Here is a 22,915-nt window from a genome sequence, read left to right on the forward strand (position 1 = left end):
TAAGAAATTTATTTAGTCAGAACATATGTATTGTAAATGAAAAAATTAATTTAAGTGAGTTATAGAAACGAAACTAAAAAGTTCGACCCAAATTGGGGGACATCAGAATTCGTTTTAGAGGTATGGTTCCTTCGGCAAAGTTTCTTATTTTGATCCCTAGAATATGATTTTCACAGAGCAATGGGCGATTTTTTTTGCCTCCCCACAAATCGACCCGGCCTAATATATATGTATATGTCTATATGTGTAGATGAAAACAAATTTTTTTTTTTTTACATTTTTACAAACATAGGTACATACATATATGTAATGAGCTGAGATTAATGTGATTGAGACTTATGCACATTTTTTGCTTTTTATTAAAAAAAGTAAAGCATTTTTAAAAAAATCTTTGCTTTTTTATTTCTTCTTAAATAAGTTCTTCTAAAAATATTCCATTCGGTTTCGGTTCGTCTTCGGCTGAAATTTACCGAAGTTCGATTCGGTTACGCTCGGCCTAAAAGTCGATGTTCTGTCGTTCTATAGTTTTGCCCCATATTTGCCCTCATTTGCCCTTAATTGTGAATTTTCTTTTTATAAGTATGTTCGCTTTTCAATGGCATTTAAATAAAAGTAGGTTATGCTCTTCTACTCTACTGTGTGCCACTGTATTAAACAATTATTGTGAAAGTATTCACTTGACATTGTGGCGTGGCATCTGCCACTTACTGTCTCTTATCATTCAAAACTATATTCGTTTGTATTTGATTTTTAGTCTAAGTACTTTATAAATATAAATAAATGTGTATATACAGTACGTATCTGCGCATGAATGTGTGTTTACATATGTCATGTATGTATGTATTTTTAGGGCATTCTTGGCAGCGGTTTCGCCTTGAAAGTGCAGCAGCAGCAAAGGCAGAAGCATATGATACGGCGACGGCAACCAGCTGCAACGCTAATACAGGCCGTCTGGCGTTGCTATGCCGCGGACGAGCATTCAATATCGATCGCCACCTGGAAAGTACACGAAGTGCCTTTACCAAGTCCGCCCACCTCGTAAGTAGCAATACATACACATGTATGTACTTTTAAAAGATTTCAAGTTCTTACAAAACAAAATTAGAAATAAATTCTTAAAAGCTTGCGTTTTTTGTGAGCATGCTCTAGACTGTCGCTTAATTACTTTAGAAACTGTCTACTATATAAATAAATAGTATAATGGGAATTTAATTAAAACATGTTGATCAAACAAAATTGTACAACTTTTTTTTTTGTTTTTGCCTTTTTGACAACTGTCATACATTTTCAAACACCAAAAAGCAAAAAAGAAGCATTTGCCGCAGCAATAAATGTCACATCTACACCCTTAGCACAGCCAGAGCAACACCATGCCTCAAACAGAATGCTTCACAATGTGCGCAAGAATTTTCCTACACACTGTTCTTTAGAGCTAATGGCACGTTTACACTCAGCAAAATATAAGCGAAGTCCAAAAAATAAACACACCAATTCAACTGAACTTAAACACCAGTTTTGTTGATTTTCTTCTATAATTTTTTCTTTGTCCAATGGGTTACTGCAAATAACTACAAATGTGTATATATATTTTTTATATCTATTTTGTTTTTACAGTTCGGAATATTGGGATAGATTATTTAAGAATTTAAGTGAATATAGGTAAAAAAATATATATTGAATATTTACATATCTAAACACCAACATCAAACATGACATAAACACAAGCATACAAATGTAACCAAGTGCCACATAGAATACATCAATTGGTCCTAGACACATCCTCCTTTAATTGTGAACTCTCGCTAGAGTGTATAGAAATTTGCGATTGTAGCATTCTTTAAGCAATACATGCATTTATGTGCCTAACATGTGCATTTATGTGCCTAACGTCGACTCTTTAACATACAAACACCAAACATTGATTGAAAAACATAAAAAAAAAACAAAATTTAGAATGATATTAGATTTTGTAGCTTAGTGTGTAGTCACTAATGTAACGACGTCAATGTTACTAACTCACTGAAAATTCATACCAAACTATGTATGTATGTTTGTAGCTGCTCTACTTCTATTTTATGTACGTATGTATGTATGTATGTATATTTCTCTATCGATTTAGACGAGCTTCATCTAGCTTTAAGCACAATGCCTCATTCGTTACACGTCTACCAACAATTAGACGGCACCGGAGTCAGAACATGCCGCCACGAGAGGTGAACACCATTATACCGCAGGGTCCGTCAAAGATCACCAAATACACGCGTACAATGCGAGAGATTAATACGTCTGTGGAGAATTTGGGTATGTTTAGTTGCCATAAAGCTAACTAATCGTATATAAAATACACTGTTTGCACCACAACTTTGCACCACTAACGAAAATCAGCAACAAATACCTACATCACTCATTGCGAATAAAATACTTACATTTACCTACTCATGCAATTCACATTTCGAAATCGCTTCCAACTCATTTAATATAGTATATATTTAAGTAACTAAGTATTTACTTGTACACACATAATAGTATACCAACACAAACATGTGTACATCGAGTACTCTGAGTACTCGCACACTCGTGCCTGTGCTCGAATTCTCAGTCCACACCTAAACGCATCTTTGACGAATACGCGGAGCGTTGCCAAATTATTATAGACAATCAAAAATCAATCTACGTTTTAAAGAGAAATTAAAAGATTTAATGAACTCTTGTCTTTGCTAAAACACGAAATATACATAGATACTAATATACATTTTGAAAACCATTTTCTTTCAGTTCGCAAAAATCTGTATTTATTTGTTAAAATGTTAGCCATGGATTTTGCTCCAGAAAAATTTCTTAATATGTTTAGAGAGACTGCCATCACCCATACAAACTGGAATTTCCATTGGACATATCTCTGAAAGTATTTGTAGTGCAGTAAAAACATTTGCTATGAAAACATTTGTTATCTATCCCATACCCATGGAGAAAAATTGTGGTTTTTGGAAAAGCGGGCATGACACTTCCCATTCAAACTGAAACTTCCATACTTTATACTTCTCAGATGTGGTATGAAGACATATTTTATCAATACCACTTTACTGAATCTTAGTTGGAAATATTAAAAAAGGGCGTAACAACTCCCTTGGAAAGTTGTTTGTAAAAAAAACATGCGTACACGAGCATAAGCAAGTATGATATACCTATGTATAATAGAGGCATATGAGGCGCTTTTCTATGGCAGATACACACTCGGGGGCGATTGCTATTAGCAAAAACTTGTTCGATCATTTGGTGCTTCATACCCACAGTGGGTCTCGAGCCGGGCCCTACCGAATGACAGTCACGCAATCAATGTAAAGAACGCTGGTAAAGAGTATGCCAAAACTACCATGCTAAGAGTGATAACAGCTGTATTATATTCGTTTAAAATGAAATCCATTATTTTCTCGGTAGATGGCTATAGTGATCGATATCTCGTAAAGTATCGATCAAACAATTTAAGGTTTATGCTCGTTGTCAAGGTGAAAAAAATTCTTTTGCTGCTTGCTCCATTCAGTTGTAACTCACAACAGGGTGTTAAGAATGAATATGTTATAATAATATCAGCAAACTACAAAAATAATAAACTATATGCGTATGTATGTATGTATATGAAGATTAAGTCCGATTGCTGCTGCATACTTTCTGCATTCAATTTTTTTTTTTTTTTTAATATAATAATTTGGCTACCCTCTATACACATACAATCCTACATATTTTTACAACTAGCTATTATCACTATTTTCATTTTTGTTCGCAATTTTCAAAAGTCTTCGTAGATATTTTCTAAAATTTATTTAAGTTTATAAACTTGCCACACATTTTATTGCGAGTAACTGAAGAATTAAATGCTGCGCATTTCAATTTACGTTTGTGCAGGGTTGCATCCGAGGGGGTCTCGTGGCGCTTCCGATCCGATCATTTTCAGAATACTACCTTTTAAAAGAAATGCTATTACATACTACATATTTACTTACTTAATACTCGCTAATGCGTTCGCACTTGTGTCCCAAACGGTGTTAGTAGAGTATAATTTCGTTAGTGTTGTTGTTGTTATTGTTATGAAAAAAATATATACTACAATACATTTATTTCCACGGTTATTGCATTTTCAATTCGCATTCGCATTAGTCTTGTAAGTTTATTTTGTTTTGTTTTTTTTCTTTTTTGTTCGTCGTATTTTTGGTGCCAGTTTTTTCCCAAGTACGTTTTGTTAATTTTTTATTACTTTCTGCTGCCTTCTTCTGTACATTTCCAGAAATTATGCAAAATGGCAAAACTTTAGATCCCTGTTTTAGTGAAGATTCGGTGGTAGAAACAAGTGTTTTGAAAAAGAATTCCGATGGTAAGTGCAGTTGTTGTCAATTTCACGTCATTGCTAATGGATGTTGTCGTCTAGTTGTTAATCACTTCTAACCAATTACAAAACAAAAAAATAAGCATATGTTAATACTAGAACAATTTCAATATATACAGGGTGCATGGGTATAACTAACATATACATTTACATATATATTTTTATAGGAGAAATTATGGTTGAAAAATGAAATTTTCTGCTATGAACATTTTAAAATTAAAAAAAAGATCAAAAATTAAAATGCTTATAAAAGGAAATCTGACTAGGAATAGAAATTTTTTCATTAAAATATTATAATTTGGATCTGTTTTCTGAACATAAAATCTTGCTGGCTTTTTCTCTTTTGTAGTAGTCGTAGTGAGTATTATTTTATTTGAGTTTTTACTCGTTATATTTATTTTAGCCTTGTTTCGTTGTTTTGTGTATCCGCAGCTACTTAACATTGTTGAAAAGTCTGAGCATATATCACTTTATACTCCTGATTTATTTGTAATGTTTGTTTGTACACAACACTCACAATACATACATGCACCAGACTGTTCAACCTACAGGAAACAAAAAATGGTCGCCATTCGCCCCTGAGTCTAAAGTATTTTTGCACATAAACGTCGATTTTTTTTTAGCCGAATGTAGGAGTCGCCTTTTTACATTTTTCGTCATATCTTCGGCATTAATATTCGAATATAATATATTGTATATCCACTTTGTGTTCCTCATTGGTCTGAAGCGCCCCATTTTAGTACTTACCCACCAAATCTCAGTTTCTACCACCCTAATGCACCACACTAAAGTTAGGAAATCAAATCTCGTCCAAAATTATTAAACTTTTGCTAAGGAAGTATTTCGATTATTACAGAAGAAATATTGACAGAACGGGATTATTGTGCAATGTAGAGGTCGCCTAAAATCCGGTTATAAAAGCTGAAGATTTGACGAAAAATATGAAAAGATGACCTATAGTATGTACACAAAAAATGTTTTTACTTATTTAATATATATCCACAAATGCAGTTACCCACAGTTTTAAGCCGACTCCGAATGGCAAATGTTTTTTCTATAGTCACACACCAACCATTCGGCTACGGCGGCCCTCTTCATTATTTTTCTTAATTACTTGCAAAAATACTTCCGACTCAGGGGTGGTCTGATATATGCGCACAAGACATCGTTCCTTACAGATTCAAATTATACATAAAATCGGAAAAAAATGGTTCTCTAGAGCAAAGCTCTAAAGTCAATTTGGAGCTCTCAATAATACGAAATTAATATTAAAGTTTAATATTATTGTATTTTTGAAGTTTATTTTTCATATGAATAATCCCTTGATGGCGATACGAAGCAAATTATTGTAATCTTTTAATATTTTAATAGAAAAAGTGGTTATGAAAAAACCAAAAACAATTTCATTTGACAGTATTTATCTTATCATATCTTTATCATACAAATAAAAACGTACTTACAATTATATTAGTTTTAGATTTATGGAAGGTTTGCACATTAGTTTTATTAAAGTCTTTTTTTTTACTTTGAACGGGAGTTGTACTTTTCCTCTTTATTGCCACAACTCCCTCTCAAGTTTCGTATCAATTGTGGCTTCTTCTAAAATTGGGGACCCTAAACTGATTTAGAGCTATATTTTAATTTCATAAAATCCGACTCTATTGGGAACGATGTCGAAAAAAATTGTTCCACACTAATTGACCCACCCTAATTTACACACTATTCTGGCTTGCAAAGATTTGAGGAAACCTAAAAAGTTAAAATGGACTCAGTAGCTCTGGAAAAGCTGATTTCCTAAACATTTCTAAAAACAAGAAAGAAAGAAAAACAAAACATAGAGAACTGTTTAATTTGACGAGTTGAGTATATTTCTATTAACTTTTGGTGAAAAATATTTGTGTGGGGAACCACGCACGCAAAACGAGTACCTCTCAAAATTCCATGCGTTCTCGTCATTGAGACTTCTCTATGCATTAACGTTCTCTGCAAAATACCAATGTGAATCTATTAAAGGTAGTATCGGTAAATCAGTTGATTTGGCTTTTTTCTTTCGCCGTGTCCATATGGCTGTCATTCTTTGTTTTCCACTTCGCCAGTACTTTGCTTTGACAATCGAAACGTACAAAACATCGCTGTTGGTTTAGTAATGAATGCGCCTTGCAAAATACAAATGCTCCCATTTTGCAAATGTAATAAATGAAAATTTAAAATTAAGCAAATTGAAATTAAAAGGCAGAATAATTATTATTATGCCATATCGGCGATACCGATTATTATATGGTCTAGCATCCTTCGAACCTGCTTTTCTCAAAAATTTGGCATATTATTAGAAATCGAAAAAAGTATCCGGGTTTGTGAAGTGTCTGCTTCAAATTGTAACACCCATTTTTAAGAGGCTTCAACTTAATACTCGATAATGCGAAGATGAAGCTTTGTCAGCGAGCAAGACACTGGTCCAGTAATAGTTCCAATTATCTTTCATGTACTCCAGAAGTTTCTTGGTGTGCTTTCAGTGAGCAATAGCTTTTGCAAAGTCTAAGAGTTATTTTCATAGGATTTTTTACCAAGAAATGCGTACTAGGCGCAGAAACCAGCAACAGTAAGCAGCGTTTATTTTAATAAACTTGCAGAATCTTCATGAGGAACTCTTCTTTCTATTCGCTTACGTGGCAAGCTGTGTTTTCGCTTTTTAATTGTTAAATACACAAAAATGCCTTTTTATTCCACTACAACCCAGAACAGCTTCCTTTATGGCCCCTCAGATTGGCTTGAGAAATTGTTGTGAAAATGTCTCCATACAAACCAACTGCACTACACTACCATTGTGGAACACATCGATATGAGAGAGTTGGCATTGCAAATTGAACGATGACTAAGCCCTAAACTATCATTTTGTAGTTCTTGCAACTGTTAACTTTGGACAACTTTAAGAAATTTAAAAATTGTCTTTTCTTATCGTCTGTACATTTGAAATTGTATATTTTGACAATTCTTCCGGCAGACATAGATCCAAATTCAACCCTTTGTGGTCCAAAACTCCTATTTCTCCTTAAACCAGAGCGAGCAGAATCAATCTGAGCATCTACTGAGACGGCATTTCACACCCTGCTACTAAGGTCGTTGCGTATCATCACTATTTTGCAGAATAATAATTTGATGAACTCTGGGTCTCCTTCGTGATGGCAGCTTTTTTACTGCCACACTTCATAACTTGAAAAATATATCTACTTCTGGCAACATTTTCACTGATTGCGCCCCCAATTTGTTGTTTTGTTATAGAATTTTTTGGTTTTTGTTTTTGAAATTATTCCTTCAGATTTTGCCTTTTAAATTTATACTTTTGATTTCTTATTTTCACGCATTTGCTGTTACAATTTTTTGCTAAGTTATTTCCATTTAAAAACTGTTATTCAGCGCGAAAATTACGGTTCATTGATGGCAATGAATAGAGGAGTGAGTTCTTTAACAGAAATGGTTGTCATTTACAAAAATCTATTGAAAGGAATATTTTGCAAAGAAAGATAGTTCCACGTGCACGTTGGTTTTAGAGATTTGGACAGTAACGTTGTTAGCGATTAGAGATTGAGTGAAATGAAAAAAATATATTTTCTACGTTAGCAGGCAAAATTTCCCTATTTGCAGCGCGGAAAATCCACGCTTAGTCGTAAAGAGCGTGTAATTGTATGGTGTAACATCTGAAACGCGGACCCATTTTTCTTGGAACAATGTTACGATGAAAAGAAAACGCTACGAGGACATGCAGCGCATTGGAGATTTGGATGTTGTATATAAGTTGTCCACAATGGATCGTTCCCGCAATAATGTCGATGATTGTGTAACCAGCCGATTTAGTGATGTCACTTGACCTCCATGAAGAGACGGAGCTGCGGTTTGTCACAGTTAGGCGTTATTACTAACGCCAAAGCTATGTTCTTTGGCTGTAAATTTTTTTACTTGTTTGTCGGTCAAGAGACCGCCCCCAGAATTGATGGCCAATCAGGCCCGATTTATGGCATTTTCCAATACTCCGGCATTATTGACCTATATTCTTCAACACTTTAAGAATCTGAGGCTGCCTAAAATAGACTTGTGACTTCAAAAAACCGCCAAAACAAGAAATTATATGATCCGGAAACGTAGAAATTTGTAGCTCGTGCTCCGTCCAGTATAAATATAAACAGCACATTAGGCAGTAACTTTGAGTAGGTGTAATGGCTTTTCGTGGGTCATACGCGAATTTTCGTTACCACGGAACGATAATTTTGGTTATTCACATATCTGCAAAGATGGAAGTGGACCTCGATTTTCGATGAATTTGTAGTCGTTGTCCTCCTTGAACGTAGGTTAAACACAGTCAGCACTTTGTAAGGGAGCATATTGAAAGCTTTAAATAAAAAAATGGAACATAAGGATAAAAATAAAATAAATAATTGGCGCGTACACTTCTGTTAGGTGCTTGGCCGAGCTCCTCCTCCTATTTGTGGTGTGCGTGTTGATATTGTTCCACAAATGGAGGGACCTACGGTTTCAAGCCGACTCCGAACGGCAGATATTTTTATGAGGAGCTTTTTCATGGCAGAAATACACTCGGAGGTTTGCCATTGCCTGCCGAGGGGCGACCGCTATTAGAAAAATGTAAACATAAGGATAGTTCCTTATTTTATAAGAAACTGTTTAATTTTTAATGAGTTTGCAATATAAAAGTGTATTTTAAATAGAAAAATATTAAAGTATTTATTTTTAATTATCGACATTTGGAATTATCGACAAAAAGAATGGTTTAAATCGATGCCGCGCACTTGTTTTTGCCTATCGTACCTATACTAAATCCTCGGCAATTATTTAGCAGCATAGCAGTAACAGATAATGATGATCAACTTTATTGTATGTACATATATACTGGCCGCGCGTACATACATATCTACATACATATACCCTCGTATGGAGTAGTCATCCTGGCATTTTAACGCTGCACACAAGCCATTCGTAAATCCGCTATTATCTCCCACGTCCACACTTGCGCTGTTGAATGCCATACTGCATACTCGTACACACATACATATGGACCAATGTACTCGTTGTCTCTCTATGGTGTTAATTACTCTTTGAATGTATATGTTCTCCAAATATTTCCGTTTCACACTTAGCAAAGCCCAATCCCCGTAAAAACGATTGTCAACAAAGGTTCAGCTCTATTTCTCTTGGAAGTTTTTGTAGGAATGCAACAAACAGCTCTCCGCAGCAGCAGCAACAAGACCAGCTACAAGTACCGCAACAACACACCGATCAACAACATCCATTATCATCATCACAACAAAAACAACAGAATTTCAAAACGCCAACCACCTCTGCACCAGTTGCAAATCACAATGCCGCGCTGCCAATGAATTCTTCCTGCGCCAAAAATATTGATTTAGAGGCTAATAGCCACAACAGTAGTACTGCTGCTTTGGCGAACATACCTGTGATTCTTTGCGGTTTCATGCAGGGCGATTTTTTTGGTTCGAATTTTTCACTGCCTCAAACAATGAACTGTGATGAAACGCAAGATGAGAAACGCTACAATCGGACGCAGTATCTTGAACCGCGTCTACTGGCTAGTGTACATGATAAGCGAGGCAATAGTATGGGCGAGGGTCGATGTCGTTTTGGTGGTCTAACCTTAGGCGGTGGAGGTGGTGGTGGTGCACGTGGCCGTGGTGGATGTGTAGAAAGTGGGTATTCGTATCTTCGTGAATTTACCGGTATCCCTAGTGAATGAAATGCTGTACTCGTAAAAGTAATATGTATAGCTAGATTGCTGAACTCCATGTCCTCTCTAGTATCCAAACTATGTAGAAATCGTGCTAGATGAAAAATATGCATTTATGTATAACTCCAATAAAAACAAACTACTAAAATAATCTTCTTTGGTGTGTATGTGTGTGTAAAGCAAAAAACAAAAAAACGTGTAGAAAAACGACTAAATCTGCTGAAAAATTAATGCATCAATAATTATGTTGTTGTACCTGTAAATGCCTACGTATATACATGCATTACATTATACAAATGAGTAGCCATAACGGCCTCCAATGATTCAATAACTTTAACGCAGACGTGCCTCTCGCTCAAAAAATGCATTGCCTAAAATTTGTTATCATTTCCCATTGAGTTGTTTAGTTAAACCTGCTGTCAACAACCTTAACTTCATATTATATTTACATATTTCCTAAACTATTTACCTACATACTCGTACCTTATTATTTACCATAGCAACTCTCATACTACATTACTCGTATTTACTCTATTTACTCTATACTTGCCTATACTTGTACTCGTAATTTCCATTGTGATTGTACAATTTGTATTTGATTTGTGTGGACGTAAAATTGTCAAAGAGTAACTTTTGTAGCACTCGTAGTACATTGTCATTTTTTCGCCTTCTTTCTCTCTGTATTCAGATGAAGATGAAGAGCCGCGATATACACAACTGACGAGTCAACACAAAACGGCCATAAGATTCATCAGAAAGGTAAGCGAAGCGCAATAATCATGTGTACGTATGTATTATAATGTATTGTACTTAGTAATTAAATCAATGATGTAACTAATTAGTTAAGTGCAACTAATAGCTAATTGGCTAATGCATGGATATTTAAGTAAGTCACGTCAAACAATACGCAACCTTAGTATGGAAAATAAAACTGAACAAGCGCCGTATGAAAACACATTACAATAAAAAATGTAAACCAACCAATTCGGTTAAGACCCACTTTTCAAGATTTCAAACACGAATATTAGTTGTAAAAGCGCGCTGTTTTAAAGGTTTCAAGGTCAAGGCCATCTTCAATTGTAGGTAGAAAGGCTGTTCTCAATGGGAAAGAGAGAGGGTGCACTTTCTTCTAAGTATGCTTATATAAGTAAAAACCGTCCATTGGAGTACCATTAGGCCGAAACTCAAGTTAAAAAAAGGGTATAAGGACAGGGACAAGCTCGTTTTTTTTTTAGTTGAACGGTAACAAGTTTGGAATTGGGAAGCAAAGAAAGCTCCATACTGATGTGAAAATTCTGTGGGCTGGAAGGTTAGTTAAACAGTGAGAGCCAAAATGTTGAAAGTATAGCCTGCCTAAAGTGTTTCGAATTATGTTGAGGCATGGATGCTCATCGCATAATATACAGTTAAGACCCCCTTTGCGAAACCGAAAAAAATAAAAAAAAACTAACAACCTTCGTTAAAATCGATACTTACCGGATTTTTGGTTCATATCCAATCAAGAAAAAGGTGAAATTTAATTAACAGTAAATTGAATTTCAACACCGCAGGATGCAAAAATGTTTAGTTTTCGTAACCAGAAAGTAATAGAAACGGAAACGATTTGCCTGTTATCATTCTAAAAACTTCAAAATTAAAGTTAAATCTCGCTCCGGCCGATCCAGTTTCGATTGATAGTGATGCATTTCATCAAATTACGATACTAGACGAAAATTTTAAATTTCTTAAGAGGCTATTCAGTTTTGGTATTTTTTAGCTCCTCCTGTAAAAAAATATTAATTACAGCTTTTTTCATTTCAAGTCACCATATGTAATTATTGCAAGGAACTTACACATCCATGTCGACATAGACATAGCGCAGCGAATAAAGATCCAGCGGCTACGCTGGCTGGGTCATGTCGTCCGAATGGATACAAAGGCTCCGGCTTTGAAAGAAAGGCCTCCTCTGCGTTGGAAAGATCAGGTGGAGAAGAACTTGGCTTCACTTGGTGTGTCCAACTGGCGCCGGTTAGCACGAGAAAGAAATGACTGGCGCGCTTTGTTAAACTCGGCCAAACTCGCGTAAGCGGTTATCGCGCCAATTAAGAAGAAGACGAAAATAACTGGTAGCGGCAGGTTAATCACCTGCCCCGTCAGAAAGCAAACTAGATTAAAGAAACCAAAGCAAGACTGAGTATTGACGAGGCCCTATGCTCCCGAGTGGAGTGGACAAGGAAAAGAAAAAACAAATGCAAATAACTAGACACATAAAGAAGCTAGTTGTGTTGGCGCGGCTAACCAAGTTTCCATCTGCAAAATGGTCATTCTCCATAAATAAATATTATAAATATTTTGGGGCTTTCGCCAATTTGTTGATGCCGTTCCGTCAACAATCGCTTGGTCTGGTGTCAAAGTAGTTGTTGAACCAGATTTTAAGGGTCTCTTTGTTAACGAAGGTGTGGTTTGCGCGGAAAAGATGGTAATCGGTCAGTGCAAGGTCCGAAGAATACGACGGATGTTGAAGGACCTCCCATTCGAGCTCTTGGAGTGCGGCTTTGACGACTTGTGCGCAATGGGGACTGGCGTTGTCACGAAGAAGTATGCTTTGACCATGTCCATCAGGTCTTTTCAGTCGATTAGTCTCATTCACGCGGTGTAACTGGGCAATGTGGAGCTCCTTGTTGACCGTGGCATTCTTTTGGAGCATTTTCCAGTGCGCCATGCCCTCCCAGTCCCACCAAACACACATCATGATCTTCTTTGGATGAAGATCCGACTTGACTCTCGGTTTTGGCGTATCTCCTGGAGCCACCCACTGCTTTCTTTGCTCCATATTGATGTATAGGCGCTATTTCTCATCTCCTGTAACGAATTGGTACAAACATCACTGTTTGTGACCGCGTGTTGCTCGGTGGCGGGCGAGATGCTAAGAAGCAAGTTGAAGGCCCCTTTTTTTTGTTGAGCTCGTGAGGCCCCCAGGCTCCCAATATTTTGGTAAATCCCATTGAATGGAGGTGACTGAGAATCATTTTATGATCGCTGCTCATTTTTTCGCCAATTCACGACTGGTTTGGCGACCGTTCCCCTTCAAAAGGGATTTGACTCGTTCTTCATCGAATTCAGAAGGTCTTCCGTTGCGGGACTTGTCATCAACGTCAAAGTCCCATTTCTGAACATTTCCATGCTATAGACTCGCCCATGACACCTTCTCCATATACGTCACAAATGTCCCGGGCTGCTTCGGCAGCTTTTTGACTTCCATGAAACGCAAAGTAGAGTAGGTGTCGAAATGGTGATTTTTACCTACTGGGTATTCCATTTCTAAGCCTTAAAATTAATAAAAAATTAAATAACTCAAAAATACAATTAACATATATTAGTTTTGTAGAGCAGAAAGAGTTCGATCGAATAAATACTTACTTACCCCTTGCCAAAAAGCAAACAAATCGAAGAATAATAAAATAAAAGAAAATATAAAAACGCTGTGAACTTATTCCCCAACCCATAGTATTTCGTAAAAATATTAAGATTAGCTTGAAAGTAATTGTACAATAAAAATCGAGTTTTTCATAAATAAAATTAGTTTTTAAAAATCCTCTTGCCCAAAAATCAGCTCAGATGTTAGAAGAGTTCAAGTTTAAAATAAAAAAAAAATATGTCAACGGAATTAAAATAATAATATTTTCGACGTCAATAGGTACCAATAACATTTTAAACGTATAATCAAAGAAGAATTAACTGGGTTATTCAAGTTTCCCTTTCTTTCTTTTCTATCTTCCAAAAAATAATCAAAAATAGCAATAAAAATCCCATTATTTTGATTCTGCTGATATAATTTTTAAACCTTTTTTTTGCAAACAAGATTAAACTTTTTGCAAAATTACAAAGGTTGCTGTTTATATTTCTGGTCTTAGACGCTTCTAGTGTTCTCAGGGGGCATCTGACGTTTCCATCGGAAAGTTTGACATATTTAACCATAAACCCGTTCAGAACGTTTTGATGTGTGAGTTATTTAGTGTTATTTACAGTGTCTTTAAAAATTCATCTCGACAAGAATATGGAATTAAAGCTTGAACATTTTCGAGAACATTTGGCAAGCATCATCCTTTAGCACCGTAAAAAACTGGTGCAATGAATTTCTCGTAAGCGCTGTTCGCTCTCCGACGAAATCCGGAAAGGTCGTGTAAAATCAATTTTTGTGCCAGAAAATATTGATGCTGTAGGCGAAACGATTGGGCAAGATTTTCACGTATGATTGAGGCATCCTTGGCAATAGACAATATAGGGTGAGCCATGTAAAATTTGCTTTTTGAATCGGCTATAAAAAAAAAATCGAATTAATATTTTTTCAAACTTTTTTTTTTATTTTGAAGATTGAACATTGTCATTTATGAATGAAAAATAATATCGTTCAAATGACTGCCACGACTAGTAGGCCATTCGATCAACCCAATTAAGCACATTTTCGATTGTTTGGGCTCTAATTTCATGAATGGCAACTTCGATTTCGTGTTTTAAAGCATCAATCGTCTCTGGATGGTTCGCATAGCATTTGTCCTTAATGGCTCCCCACAAAAATTAGTCCAACGGGCTTAAATCACAGCTCCGAGACGGCCAATTGATATCGGAATTTCGGCTGATTATTCGGTTTTCAAAAACGGTAGCCAAAAGTTCAAGTGTAACTTTGGCAGTGTGACAAGTTGCACCGTCCTGTTGAAACCAAATGTCGTCCATGTCATCCTCTTCAATTTTTGGAAACAACTCGTTACGGATGTTCGCATGTCACGGCAACGCTCGCCATTTACTGTATCCGCAGCTCCTCGCTCATTTTCGAAAAAAATGGCCCGATGATGCCGCCAGGCCAAAAACCGCACCAAACAGTGACTTGTTGTGGATGCATTTGCTTCTCTACAGTAGCGTGTGGATTTTCTGAGCCCCAAATCCGACAATTTTGCTTAGAGACGTAGCCACCGATGTGAAAATGAGCTTAATCAGAAAAGAAGAAGAAGACTCGCCACTTTGGAAATAGGTTTTCAATATTTCCCAATTTTGTTGAAGCGTATAGCGTCCCATTTCGTAAATGTCAAACCTTTCAGCATATTATGAACTCATTTGACATGTTATTTGAGTTACCAGTATCAAAAAAATAGGTGGTTCAAAAAGCAAACGCTATTTGGCCTACCCTGTAGTTTGACGAGCATCAATCAAATTTTGCGTAATCACCTTGTGGTAAGAAAGTTTTGTTGGCGTTGGATCCCACACAATTTAAAAAACGCTTTAAAGACGTAACTGTAAAAAGTAGATAATATTTTGAAATAATAGGACTATGAATAAGTTCGTTACGGTTTTACAACAGATGGCGTAACTTGATTATTATTCCATCGATCCACATTTCCAAACATTCATTGGAGAGCTACTGTCGTAAGGCACAAACGTCAGTATAAGTTTTTTATTTGAAGCGTAAACAACAATATTTTTACCACACTTGAAAATGTCGAATTTCGTGCCAAATAATGTGTTTTTGCGGGGAATTCTTCTTCATTATTTTAATATGAAGAAAAAAGCAGCCGAAAGTCATCGTATCTTGGTGGAAGTTTATGGTGAGCATGCTCTATCTGAGCGAACGTGCCAGAAGTGGTTTGCACGCTTTAAAAGTGGTGATTTTGGCTTGGAAGACGAAGAACGCGAGGGTGCGCCGCCAAAGTTCATGGATACCGAATTGGAGGAATTGCTCGATCAAGATCCGGCTCAAACGCAAGAAGAGGTTGCAAAAACTTTGGGAGTTGATCAATCAACCATTTCCAAACGTTTAAAAGCCATGGGAATGATCCGAAAGGTAGGCCATTGGGTGCCGTGTGAATTGAAGCCAAGAGACGTTGAACGCCGTTTTATGGCATGCGAACAACTGCTTCAACGGCACAAAAGAAAGGGTTTTTTGCATCGAATTGTGACTGGCGATGAAAAGTGGGTCCATTACGACAATCCAAAACGTCGGGCAACGTATGGATACCCTGGCCATGCTTCAACATCGACGTCGGCGCAGAATATTCATGGCCTGAAGGTTATGCTGTGTATCTGGTGGGACCAGCTGGGTGTTGTGTATTATGAGCTACTGAAACCGAATGAAACGATTACGGGGGATGTCTACCGACGACAATTGATGCGTTTGAGCCGAGCACTGCGAGAAAAACGGCCGCAATACGCCGATAGACACGACAAAGTTATTTTGCAACATGACAATGCTCGGCCACATGTTGCACAAGTGGTCAAAACATACTTAGAAACGCTCAAATGGGATGTCCTACCCCACCCGCTGTATAGTCCAGACCTTGCGCCATCCGATTACTATCTCTTCCGATCGATGCAACATGGCCTGGCTGACCAGCACTTCCGTAATTACGATGAAGTCAAAAAATGGATCGATTCGTGGATTGCGGCAAAACCGACCGAATTTTTCACAAAGGGAATCCGTGAATTGCCAGAAAGATGGGAAAAAGTAGTAGTAAGCGATGGACAATATTTTGAATATTAAATTTGTAACCATTTTACGTCAATAAAGTTTCAAATTTCGAAAAAAAACCGCACGAACTTATTCATAGTCCTATTATAATACAACCGAACCGTTTTCAACCACCAATGTATTTTTTCCAGGTTAGAAATTTAATTAGCAACCCAAAGGCATTTTTTTAAAATAATTTTATTCATAAAAAACTCGATTTTTGGAAGGGCTTTTAAATCGCTCCAGCTCGAGTAAATTTTAATATTTTTATGGAATATTTTGGTGGAAGAACTGTTCTTTTTAGATGAGGCACCGTATTGTATATATACTACTTTCTTACCTCTTTTCACAGCTGAAATATTTTGTGGCTCGCCGAAAATTCAAAGAAGCTCTCAAGCCGTATGATGTTAAGGATGTGATGGAGCAATATGCGGCAGGTCACGTGGACTTGCTGGGTCGAGTCAAAAATGTGCATGCAAGGTAACTAAAATTTCTACATATACCTACATACATAAATATATAACGCATGCATAAAAATACTTTATTTCTTTATTTTTGCTTTTTCCAATTTACCCAAAACTCAGACTCGATCAAATCCTGGGTAAGCAGGGATCAAAATCAAAAGATGTTTACGCTTCTAAAATTAGTCTAGCTTCGCGTGTAGTTAAAGTAGAGCGACAGGTGAGAAAAACCTTCCCTACACTATATTATACACATACATACTTATGACAGATATGTAAATTTCTATTTTAGTCAACAAATTATTTGAACTTACAATTTATGTTGTTGCAAAATTTTAGGTCGCTGATATCGAAGAAAAATTAGATGTACTCATCAAAGCGTATATGGAGGATCGCGAACGCTTCTTAGCACTTCCATTATCTACACAGCCTGTAGTTAAACATTCCAATAATAACAATGAAGATCACTCGAAACGGGACGATTGGGGTACGGGCAATAATAAAAATAGTAATAGTATAAATACTAATAATACACATGCGACAATCAGTGCTAGAAGGGATTTCTTCTCAACGACGAAAATCGGGGTCAGAGATGATAGCAAGGTAAAGTTCAAATTGGTGTTGTGAATAAATCAAATAAAGTAATAGACAAAGTTTGGCATTCTAACTTTTCAAGTTTGGGTGAGGTAAAACAAAAGTAATGTATAATTTTAATTATACATGGAGTCCTACTTTTATGAGATGAAAAAGGGTATACCATATTATATTATATAGTAAAATGAAAGCACAAACCTATTTCTCCTTGGTACATATTATTTAGCTTTTTATGAGAACTTGTACAATCAAATAAACTTTTTTAAGGACTAAAAATAAGGAATGGCTCTAATAATAGCCATCGCGAATGATGCAGCCGTCAGCTGTTTTTTGAAAGTTTATACTCTTGTCCGTTTTCTGAAAGAATTTCCAAGAATCGTAGAATCTAAGATTGCACCATCCAGGGTCGTGACGTCAGCACAGTGACAAAACAAAACTAAAAAAGAAGAATAAGCGAATGCAAGAACAAACATTGCATTAAGAAGCTTTATTATCATTCGTGCTAAGACGTATTTTCTAAAGGTGGTAGCACTGGACCAACAAAAACTTGTTGTACATTAGAATGCCACGACAAAAGAAAGTTGAGTAATATTAAAGTAGAACAGGTTTCCGTCATTTTATTTTGTGCTGGCATCCCAAAACGAATTAAGTACATTAGATGGTGCGTTCAGGAAACAGTTACTTTATTTTTCGCGATTTTGACAAGTCTGATGTCAGCTTCCTTCGCAATAAAAAACAAACAAAAAAAAGGAGGGGAAAATATACATACATGCTTGTGAAAATTCAATGAATGGCCTGGTAATTGGGATTTATGAGATTTATACCAAACAAACTAATGAAAAACGAAGAGCCATTTGTTAAATTGCGAAAGCACAAATTAATAGAAAGCCTCCAAATGCAGTTTGTTTGCGCTTTAATACGGAAGACGTCGGCGGCAAAAAAGTATGTCTGTGCGGGTATTGTATGGTTGTTTCCATTGCTTTCCCCTGCTCTTCTTCTTCCCACTCAAGTAACTCCCCTTCCTTTTGCTTATTTATTCAAGGACTCTTCCGACACAGCGAATTCGAAAGTCGCAATCTATTTCTACATTTTATGACGCGGCACTTCCTTTCCATATTTTGCCGAATTTAAAATTGAAAACATTCACTGATTGATTAACAAACAAATAACTTCACAAACAAGGGTTTACTTATTTCGATTCAACAAAGTATCGTTACTGTAATAGCGCAACCTTTGTATTTTCTATACCGTGAGAAATTCCGACATTCACTCTTTGTGTTTTGGTATAAATTAGACAGACTGGAGAGTGACGAAGAAATGCTTAACGTATAATCTCAAAGCGTTTTGTCCTGCCTTCTGCTATTGCTACGAAGCACAACATACGAGTTTGCTATAAGCATCAACTCAATCGTTACTGATCGAGCAATAATTCTGCATGCAAATTTTTGTTAATCCAATCAATTCAATTGAGTTGCATTTGTGGGTCAATATCGAGACGCACTCCACAAATAAGAGAAGGAACTCGGTCAAGCACCTAATAGAAGCGTATGTGTCAATTATTTTTTTTTTTATTCAATTTAACTGTGTCGAGGTTGATTCTTTTGTTACAGCTCTTGCTGAATTTTTCGCAAATATAATGCAAGATGCAGTAGAGCAGTGACTTTTGACTTTTTCTATAATTTTAGTTGTGTTCGCAAAGCATTACTCTAGTCGTGTTCGATAACACAAACAATTTGATAATTATTTTTAATTTTCGTAAGGAGGCGTTCTTTAACGCCAAAAAATTATCCATCATTCAAAAATTGAGAGAAAAAAGTGCAAGCTCGATGCAAGGGAGATACTCACTTTGTTTTGAAGAAATGTTAGCCATCCAAAAAGCATTTGATTGAACATTTGTAAGCAAACAAATTTATTGCCAGGTTTGCCCGTTAGAAATTTGCAGTTTATAGTTAGAAAGTTTGTAAATTTTTCATTAAAAATGGTTAATAAATAAGGTATATTTATGCAATTTTTTTGGACAACACAAACGTTTTTAAACAAATTCAGCTGATATGTCTTCTGATGGCAAACTAACATTTCGTTAACTTTGTGCTTTTTCTTCTCTCTGGGAGAGAATTTTCGCTTAGGCGCTTGATTTGGATTGATGGCTGATGATGGCTAATCATGATGGAAAGAATGATGAGATGACGCCTATCGTGGTAACGTTACTTTGCTCTCAGCAAATTTGACAATGTCACCTGTATGGCCAGATCACTATTTTTCTGCTTTTTAGTCTCGAAGTTTTACTTCTTTCTTCATGAGATTTTTCTAGCCTGTTAGTTCAATAATTTACTCAGTTTTATTTAGCTTTACTTTTTTAACATCTGGTCGCATTGTCCGCGATTGCTGTTATTGTTGGTGTTCTTCTCCTTTCATCAGTCAAGTGTCTCTCTTGCCACTGCAGGTTGCCTAGCTTTGGATATATATAAAATATCAAATTTTTATTGAGTTTCTTTAGTAAGCATAACAAATTGTCTCAAAAATGTGCTTTTTTTAAATAAATGTAGTTAAGTACAATTTAATATATCAGTTTTTTGTTAAGAGAACGACTTTTTGCTATATTTGAGTTTATGTAACAATGTCGTTATGGTTTCTTCAGTATTTTCTGGTATTTTGTTGCTTATTTTAACTATGAATACTCCTCTTGATGACCTATGTCCCACTAAGGATTGAGAACCGGAAGAAACAATTACACCCCTATGGTTTTAATTTGCATTCAATAAATTCAAACGCGTTTTAAAATTTGTGAAAAGGTTTTCAATGTTAAGAACAGTTGAAAGAAGAAGATTTAATACTCTAACATAACCTTTAAAGGAACAAAAAGTTAAATTTTCACTTTCAAAATATCAAATTTTATAAGAACCAACAAATTTTCATTAACACTAAAATCTTCTCGGAGGCCTTTTTTAACATTCTTTTGTTTAATAGTACAGTTTTTTTTAACTTACTTAAGCAATAAATTTATTGCGATGAGCAAATGGTTGACTAGGCTCAGCTAATGCGACGTCACGCACTCTCTGATGGGCGCCAACATGTTTCTATCATTTGTCATGACTAATTTTATTATCGAATACAACTAGTTAACGATAACTATCATCTATTGGTTATCATATTTTGATAAATATCTACAAGATTTTGAAATTCGCGTACGCCAAATTTCAGCAAAGTAGGGGAAATTGCGAAAGTACAGTAGCTTTTTATTTTGAGAGAAAGCTGATAGTTTCTGCTGGAAAATTTATACTTCAGCTTTTTATATTCACTTTTTTATAGAGATTTTGGTTGGTGCCGTTTAAATATTGACGTCTCTTAAGATTTTCAAACGCTTTATCTTATTATCTGAGTCAAAGTTGTCAACACAAATTGTTTTGACTTTTGGCCCAAAAATGTAGAGCCCAATCTCTGGAGGAAAAGTATAGAATTCTTTATCGAAACTGAAACTAATTAAAGAAAGAAAATGAAAAAGAGGAAAGAAATGAAAAGAAAGTTATGAAGAGTTAGAAATGAAAAAAGAGTTATATTTCACCTGTTTAGACACTCAACTCTCGCACTTACTCTAAATTTTTAACAAAACAAAATTCACCACATCTTTTAGCGTGCCAAAGTGCTATAAAGTGATATTGCTAGAGCTGTTAATTTGTTTTTTTTTTTTTTTTTTGACATTTAGTATTTTAAATTTCAAGGTTAACCTCATCTCTGTTGTTGCGTTGGTTGTTTGCTTTCATTCTAAAATTTTGACATTCAAAATACAAAATAGCAAAAACAAAGTGCATTTAAATTTACACTACTCGCTTTGACTCTATTAATGTGAATTCGAAGCGGTCTATAATTTTTTGACGACAGGAATATACTTTTGTTTCAAACTCCAGGCCTATTTCAGCCTTCTTAATTCATTTTAGGCCCGTTGAGGAAAAATGAGTTCTTTTTCTGGTCAATCACCATTCATTTTTTTTAATGTATTACTCCATTATATAATTTTATATTAATTAATTTTCAATTCCTCTTTATAAAAAAATTTTAAAATTATTTTTACATATATTTTTGTAGGTTTCCGATGCGCGTGCGTTTGCGCCATCCTACGAATTAGCCTCGGTTAGTCCTTTTAAACTATGTAGTGATAATGCCATATGCGAAATAGAAAATCCAAAGAAACGAGTAACTTTAAGGTAAGCTACAAATACTTATTTGAATTATTTTGTTACAAATATAACATTAAATCTATACTTGTGTAGATCAACCTCCAATCCTTGTGACAGAGGAATATACAAAGACGATAATTTTGCTATAACGATACCTGCTCTAACCGAACCTCTATGTAGTAGCTTAAAACCGAATTTACGAAAAGAAAACTCAAGTAAGTAACCAGCAAAAGTAGTTAGATTAAATCCAAGGGGAATAGATAGTGGAAAAGAAAATTTGAGAATAACTTCTGCTACCCATGTGAAAAACAACGGCTACCAAGTCACAGGGCCCTCGGTTTCCGATTTCTGTCCGCTTTTTTCACACCTATTCAGACATTCGCCCAATTCTAACATTCGTTCAAACGGCAACGAAGTGATACGAGTGGAGACTGCCTTGATTTTTATCGTATATCACCAACACAATCTCAGTTTGTTTGCGAACACAAACCCTGCTTCGTCACCCTATTAACTGATTCTGTCAAATTCATAGTCAAGGCATATAAAGAGGTAATAACAGCTGATTTTAGTATTTCCTCTTTTTGTTCTTTAAACTATCAATCTTTGTTTATAAATTTTGGCTTTCTAGGAACCAAAAACAAAATCAAAATGCATTGATCTTGTTGTTGTTGCTCTACTGCTGCTACTTGTTCAATGCGCCTTGGCTTGAGTTAATAAAAATAAGTACAGTCAACTAAACTTGTACTCCGAATTTGTCAATAAACCATAAATTGTTTGTTGTTCTACCAATCAAAATTAATCTTATCTCCTTTGAAGCTTTCAATAATCAGTTGTCAACCCTTTTTTTAATTTTTGAGACATTTTTTCTATTTATTTTTTTACATGAAATATAATTATAAATTATTATATCACACAATTAAGGCAAATAGCAGCAGTGGGTATCAGCCTGTGAAATATTTTTGAGTTTTGCTTTCTGGCTTCAAAAAGCACTTAAAGTTATTTTAACGCATATTGACAAACGTGATACATTTGGAATTAAGTTGATAAATTTAACGGCTGAAATCGACGAACAAC

At 35.5% G+C, this 22,915-nt stretch overlaps 1 protein-coding gene across 10 annotated transcripts in view; it reads left to right on the forward strand.

Annotated features, from left to right (window-relative positions):
• LOC128868798 (potassium voltage-gated channel subfamily KQT member 4) overlaps positions 1-22,915 on the forward strand; it is a 135,869-nt gene that overhangs the window by 112,197 nt on the left and 757 nt on the right. For 4 of the 10 annotated variants that reach the window (XM_054111315.1, XM_054111316.1, XM_054111317.1 and 1 more), the window contains exons 8-17: positions 851-1,038; positions 1,615-1,659; positions 2,120-2,301; positions 9,529-10,095; positions 10,822-10,892; positions 16,964-17,091; positions 17,196-17,292; positions 17,412-17,675; positions 21,750-21,868; positions 21,935-22,056. In XM_054111315.1, the coding sequence (XP_053967290.1) occupies positions 851-1,038; positions 1,615-1,659; positions 2,120-2,301; positions 9,529-10,095; positions 10,822-10,892; positions 16,964-17,091; positions 17,196-17,292; positions 17,412-17,675; positions 21,750-21,868; positions 21,935-22,056 (1,783 nt within the window). Of the gene's footprint in view, positions 1-850; positions 1,039-1,614; positions 1,660-2,119; positions 2,302-4,282; positions 4,370-9,528; positions 10,096-10,821; positions 10,893-16,963; positions 17,092-17,195; positions 17,293-17,411; positions 17,676-21,749; positions 21,869-21,934; positions 22,057-22,915 lie in introns of those variants that run through there. The other 6 variants (XR_008455161.1, XM_054111318.1, XM_054111314.1 and 3 more) reach the window with 6 other exon arrangements.

This window comes from Anastrepha ludens, chromosome 6 (genome assembly GCF_028408465.1).
Source record: "Anastrepha ludens isolate Willacy chromosome 6, idAnaLude1.1, whole genome shotgun sequence".
NCBI classification, from domain to species: domain Eukaryota; kingdom Metazoa; phylum Arthropoda; class Insecta; order Diptera; family Tephritidae; genus Anastrepha; species Anastrepha ludens.